This window comes from Syngnathus floridae, chromosome 9 (assembly GCF_059516105.1).
Source record: "Syngnathus floridae isolate MCC-2025c chromosome 9, RoL_Sflo_1.0, whole genome shotgun sequence".
NCBI lineage: Eukaryota > Metazoa > Chordata > Actinopteri > Syngnathiformes > Syngnathidae > Syngnathus > Syngnathus floridae.
In genome coordinates, this window is record NC_142421.1 from 3,566,303 (window position 1) to 3,573,023 (window position 6,721).

The 6,721-nt window shown below is 49.7% G+C and overlaps 1 protein-coding gene across 2 annotated transcripts; it reads left to right on the top strand.

The window, feature by feature from the left end:
* Positions 1 to 45: 45 nt before the first annotated feature.
* On the top strand, positions 46 to 6,721 carry zfand4 (zinc finger, AN1-type domain 4). 2 transcript variants are annotated; one of them, XM_088384460.1, is made up of 11 exons: positions 46 to 392; positions 796 to 917; positions 1,262 to 1,592; positions 2,178 to 2,253; positions 2,346 to 2,413; positions 2,484 to 2,670; positions 2,781 to 2,928; positions 2,997 to 4,154; positions 4,241 to 4,295; positions 4,978 to 5,095; positions 5,771 to 6,721. In XM_088384460.1, exons 3-11 carry the CDS (start codon positions 1,409 to 1,411, stop codon positions 5,904 to 5,906), a joined length of 2,130 nt encoding a protein of 709 aa, XP_088240586.1. In that variant the 5' UTR covers positions 46 to 392; positions 796 to 917; positions 1,262 to 1,408; the 3' UTR covers positions 5,907 to 6,721. The 2 variants fall into 2 exon arrangements, with proteins under 2 accessions (XP_088240586.1, XP_088240585.1); XM_088384459.1 differs by lacking the exon at positions 796 to 917.

Genomic DNA, 6,721 nt, shown 5'->3' on the forward strand with positions numbered 1-6,721 from the left:
CTTGCAGCAATTGGTTAGATCGTAGCGTCAATTAAACGCAGCCACAGAGGTGATGTCTCGCCCTCCCCCGGCCCGGCGTGAGTGACAGGTACGACACCGTCGCGAACACGGCGACGGACGACCTACCACAGACGCGACCCTGCGGGTTCGTTCTGTTTGTGGCGTTGAACGTGATGCAATGCTCTGTTTTCGCGAACGTAACGCCGCCCACGACACCGGCAGACGGGAAGCGAGGACGGAACCCACGGGTGTAGCCTAGCTCGCTCGCCGGCTAACTAGCTCGCCGTATGTGTGGAGCGGTAGCCATTGTTTGAGCTGTTGGCTAACATGGCAACGTCGGCTAAGGACAGCAGCGTTGGCTAGACGGGTAGCTCGCCGCCTTGTAATTCACGGTAAGCAACACTTTGACCTCACTCCTTATTAAAAAACGGAATGTTTAAATAGCACCTGCGTCGACTCTTGCTCGCCTTTGAGCACCGTTGTCTAAATCAACCAACATTGTCACTGTTTGAAAGCAGTGTTTTGACTTTTGCTGCCTTTTGTGTGAGTGGAGCTTGCGAGCGCCTCATCTAAAACATTCTCACGAAGGCCTCATTGATGAACAACCCGCAGAGAAAGCAAGACAAGCATCCCATAATTTTCCATTGTATCGTGCTTTGTCTTAAGCCTTTATAATGGGCTATTGTGCTCTAAGTGGTCAGAATATTAGGTACCCCTGCCCAGTCCACCCACCCCCCACAAGGATGCTGATGATGACACAAAGGTAATGTTGCTGCTTTGTGTTTGCATTCACAGGCCACACCATTTGAGTGATGCTGGCAGACAATGTGAATAAACACATTTTTTGGGCTGTGTGTGCATCCAGTTGCTGCACTGCATCAGATTGAGCTGTTCCTAATTATTCTTTCCCATCTCAGGTTAGCCTAAAATACCTAAACAGGTCACTTGTATCTTAGAATTTAGTGGTCACGAAATTTAACATTTTATTATTAAATGAATGCCCTATGAACCATGTCAATCAAAAGTTAGCACTCGCGTTTGTATTCGTTCTATTCTTCCTCTTAATTCTTAATTGTCGGATTGTGCCGAGCGCGGTTTGGCACGATGAAGACGATTGACCTCCTGCCGTGCACCTGATCTTTGACTTCTGGCTGAAGCCTTGCGTGCATCTCTGAATGTTTCATGAGACGATTGTACATGCTGACTGAAATGCGCCCCCCCAGAGTATCTGTAACTTTTTTTTTTTTTTTTAACTTCACAGTTGTGGTCATCCCACACGATGAGTGACGGTCCCCCAGCCAGGAAGCACAGCCTGCCCCTCTCTCCCTCACCTTGGGCCACGCCTCCACTTTGGCAACCCTCCTAAAGCCCCCCCCCCCATCTACCACCTCCCTCCCCACCAGCCGAGATGACCGACAGGAAGGAGCCTCCCTTCTTCAACGATGACCGCGTGGGAGGTTTCCATCACAAGATTCCTCTGTACGACCCCATAGAGCTGTTCATCGAAACCCTGACCGGGACGTGTTTCGAGTTGCGCGTGTTGCCCTTCGAGGCCGTCATCTCAGTCAAGGCAAAGATTCAAAGACTCGAAGGTACGATTAAAGTTGTCGAGAAAATGATTCTTTTTTTAAATGAGTCATTTTAAAGCTCAACAGAGTTTGTGAGCGTCCTTGGGACACTGACCTTGTCCAAAAAATATTTCCATTTTGCGTTTATGCTTCAGCCAGTGTTTTTCCTCATGGCGCCCATCACTCCCAAACGGTGGCTTGGCTCCAGCGCCAGGTCACCGAGTCCATTCGCTCACTTCATTTGCATTCCTAAGACTTTTCTCGAGAGCAGCCCGTCACACTCACCATCCCTTGAGCTCAGATTTCTTACAGAGCGCCAAACGTATCTCTAAATCGTATAACAATAAAATGAAACTGTCACGTCATCCATCTCTAACCATTTTGCCAACACAAACTGCAAAACAATAAGAAGATCAAATTGAGCGGTAAATAAAGCCGAACAAGCTAAACATGATGAGATGGGTGAAGCTGGTCTCCGCAGTAGCGTTGAGCTGTCTGAAGAGGGCAGTCACGAGCTTTAGTGACTTGAACTATCGACTCTCATGAACCTCTGCAGCTCTGTATTGATTTCTCTCATGGCCTCTTGTGTGTCTGTGCGTGTGTGTAAAGGCATCCCAGTTACCCAGCAACACCTCATCTGGAACAACCTGGAGCTGGATGATGACCACTGTCTCCACGATTACGGGTAAGTGCTCCCTGTTCGGCCTTATTTGCACTTTATTTTTTTTATTTTTTTTTTTATTCCACATTTATAGTCAACGCATGTGTTTTTTGCAGGATTGCGGAGGGCTGTACTTTGAAGCTGGTCTTAGCCATGAGGGGAGGTCCAATCAACACCAGAAGGGGTGAGGAAAAGACCACTGACAAGCTGGATGCAGGTCTTTTCTTTGACAGACTCTTCTCTTCTTTTCCCAGTAACTATGGAGGATCCCGTGAAGGAGGCGGCGGACTCCATGGAGGGCACAAAGGAGGAAGGTTGGGAGAAGACTCCGGCCAACAAGCAAGTCACGTTTGTGGTCTACCGCGAAGGCGACCAGCTCAACTTTTTCCGGGTGGTGGACAGGGGAGACGGTTCCCTTACGCCTCTATCGGAATCCCTCAGGTCTGCGTTTCGATGATTTATTTTTCTTTATAATCCAGCTGGTCACAGACAAAAAAAAGTTTGAATTCTGAGAGCGTTTCACAGATGTACGAATGCTCCTGCTTTTTCAGCGGCGGCTCCGTTTACATGTGCACCGAGGAGGACGGCGGCGGCAGCGGAGAGCGCTCGGCCGCTGCGGCGAGCCTGGAAAACTCCATCACCATGAATAAAATGAAGCTGCTCAAAGCCAAGATGGAAGACATGAACATCAACAAGAAGGTAAGACCAAATGTTGTTTTGGAATTCTCGAAAGTGGAAATCTCTAAACGGCAATCTTCATTCCGCAGCCGAAGAAGACGAGTAAGGCAAAACCGCGACCCCCTGTCGGTCTCCATCCCTGCGGCGGCGGGCCAACGCCTTCCATCACGCGAATCCATCAGCGCCTCTTGCGTTCGCTCCCCCAGATTAACCAGTCTCGCCAGTTCGGTGGGCATCTACCTCCCATAGTGGACCAAGAACTCCCGGACCCGTCGTCGCACGCCGCCGCTTCCCCTTCTTCCCAGTTGCCCGTCCCGAGACGGCCGCCTCCCTCGTTCCCCTCGTCGTCTTGCTACATGCTCCAGGAGGAGGAGCCGTGGGAGACGTGCCCGCCTCTGGCAAAGATTCGGCCCCCTCCCAAAGTCTCCCGCTTGGACATCGGCGGCACCAGGCTGATGAGGGACTGCGTGTACCCGCAGCTCCCTCCGCTGTGCACCAGGAGTTCGCCCGATGCCACGTTTGACCCGCTCAAGCCGGTCGGCGAGGCGGTCGGGGTGAGTTTATTAGACGAGGCCGGCGGGCTGGTGGCGCCATCGCAGTCCGCCGCTTCGTTCGGCGAGCTGGCGGACCCCCTGAGTCTGGACCTGTCCCCTCAGTCGGAGGAATCTTGCCGAGCCTTTGACGTCGGGGCGCCGCACCAGCTGCCGTTGCCCCCTTCCCCTCTCAGCACTTGGACGCTCGGGAGCGGCGGCGACACGCTGACCAGCCGAGCGGATGTAACGCAGCTTAGCGCTTCCTTTCATTTAAGCCCGCCGTCGCCCGCCCCCACCTCCCCCAAGCCACGTTTCCAGCCTTTCGACGGCACGCTCCCCCTTCAGGTACACGGCGCGGCACAGGTGAAGCCGACCAGCCCGTCCCCCCTCCCGTCCGTGATGTCCGGTCACACCACGCGCCTAAGGGGCGTTCAGGTGGAGTCGCCCGGCAAGAGGCCTGAGATTCTCTCCAAGAGGGAAGCCAGAGGCATCACGAAAATGGCCAGTCAAGCTTGTCGTGAGCAACTGGGCTCCCTGAGCAACTCGGCGCTCTTGGCGTCTCTCTCCGCCAGGCCCGGCGACGCAAGGCGAGCTGGGCTTGGCGTCCCCCTGCCCCCCGCTACTCCCATCGCACAGGGGATCCTGGGCTCCAGGCTGCCGGGCCTCCCGCAGGAGGACGCCGCCACCGTGCGACATCGAGCAACGGCCTCCTCGGTAAGAGCGGATGCTTAAATACAGATCATTTTGAAGACAAATTTCTACAATTGAGTCAAACTTAAACAATTGCCCCCCCCCTCCAGGCCAACAAATGTCTTGGGTCCAGCGGGGGAGTCATCCCTCCATTCGGGAGAATCGGTAAGAACGACTATGTCACAGAAAAGAACTGGATAATCTTACAGTCGTCATATTCAATTTCTCGGAAAAATGTTCAGCTTAAAACAGATCCAACTTTCTGCATGACTAAGCGTCTGACGCGGATAGGTTGCACAAAAAAAAAAGACAAAACATTCCAATATGCTCCTTGTGCACTCACTTTTTTTTTAAATAAAAAAAAAAAAGATTCCATGAGGATGTCGTCATGGAGGCGGGCTGTTTTTCTGCAAAGGCCTTCAGTTTAAAAACAATCACACAGGGCAGCTGTGATCCCATAAATGTCTAATTTGTGGTGCTCAAAGAAAAAGACACTAATAATCCAATCCGCCAGCCGCTACCATTTTATCAGTCCTCCTTCCCTCGTCTCATCTACCTCACGCTGCTCATTATCCTCGACACTCGTCTTTGTGAGCAATTCTGACAGCAGGATTAGCTTCGGACTGAATACAAGCACAAGAGCAAATAAGCCGGCGCGCAAACAATCGCTCCAATCCGCGCTATTGATCGTACGTCTCCGCTCCAGGAATGCGTTTTAACACTGCACACCTTGTTTACTTTGTGTGTCTTTAGTGCAGCGCTACCTTGAAAGACAAACATTTTAAATGCCACCTGGCAAGTGAGCTGAATTTGTCATCCAAGTGTCTTTGTCGCTGTTGTGTGTAAGGAACTCCGACATACCACCTACCTCCAGTCAAGGCCCCTGCGGGCACCAAGAAGAAGAGTTCCAAACACTGCTTCCTTTGCGGCAAGAAGACCGGCCTGGCCTCCAGCTACGAGTGCAGGTAGACCCCAAACCGAATCTCGCCGCTTTTGTACTCTGTTTGCCCGTGGGCCATCACGGCTACACGGCGGCCGCCCGCTGAGTTGGAAGATGGCGGACAGGAGCGTTCAATCTGATGCAACCATGTGTAAATTTAAACGGCGATTTCTCAATCGCAACGCTGGTCTTGCACTCCAGTTTTGTATTCTTTCTTAGATGGGGTTTTTTTGTGCATGAGAAAACGAAACAAAACCAGACCGACGAATCGAGGCATCCTTTCTGAGGAAGACGATGTTTACAGTTTCATATTATCGTGAAAACCAGAGTGCTGTCTGCAGGCAGTAAAAAAAAAACTGTGGCGGAAAATCAATCCGAGCTGTTGCGCCAACATTGGCCACAGCCAATGCAAACCGTTTAGAATGCCCTGAATTATTAAAAAAAAAAAACACACAAAAAAGTGTCGTAACTAACAGATGCGTATCTAATAGACTGAGGGGAAACAACAGCATGACGGGAACTGAAAAGAAAAAGAACTTAGTGACATCATCCACACAATTGAAGCATGCAAACCGCAGCCAAAAAAAAAACCTCAAGCACAAACCCCAAAATGACTTCAGTTGCAGAACTAAATATAAAGCAGTGTTAATTATAACTGCGACACGGTGACAAGAATATCTCCGTTTGATTGGTCAATCAGGTGCGGCAGCAACTTCTGTGCCACTCACCGCTATGCAGAGACGCACGACTGCTCGTACGACTACAAGGGGACGGGGAGGCGCTTCCTGCAGGACGCCAACCCGCTCGTCAGTGCCCCCAAGCTGCCCAAGATCTAAACAGTCCCTTACTAAGGAGGAGACGCGCTCAACCCGGACGGATATTATTCACCGACGTGCGCATTGGATTTTTTTTTTTTTACGTCCCTCTCTCGGCCACGGTGAACTCTCCTGTGAAAACGTGTGGACAAACAGCAGATGATCAATGTGAAAGTGTTTCTGTTGTTTTGTTTGTTCAATGAGCCCATCCAAGTCTGTGCATGCACGCTGGTTATTTTTGTGCAAAATATCTGCTGCATGTTCAGACCTTGAAAAGAAAAAGCTGATGGATTTCCATTGGACACGTCTTGGCCAGATGCACTTTAGAAATATCATATTTAAACTTTTATTCTGGCCCAACGGGTCTTTTTTTTATTGTTATGTCTGTGTATGTTGTCTTTTTATTTTTGAATTGTATCTGCCCCTGAAATGTCTTGTCTTGTTACGGGCACATACACATGACCACAAACAAACTCCATCAACGTGTGTGTTTTATGATATTTATTCATGAAATATTTAAATTCAAGTATGCAGTCCGTGTCTGTTTGAATGCCGATTGTAATTGTGTATAATTGAGAACGGGGAAGACAAATGAAATCGGATATTTCAATGTCTTTAGCAAGATAACGTGGTTGCCATAAGAATCTTTTGTATTTCTTTTTTTTTTTATTATTAAATGCTCAGCCGTTGCAAAAATCTCCAATGCTGTCATATTTGCAGAGGTTTGACTTCAAATAAATTTTCTTTCCAAACCTTCAGAAACAACCACTTATCATTTATTTTCTCAAATGTCTTTTTGTGGTTTCTTGGTCAGCATTAAAGACGATCTCATGTTG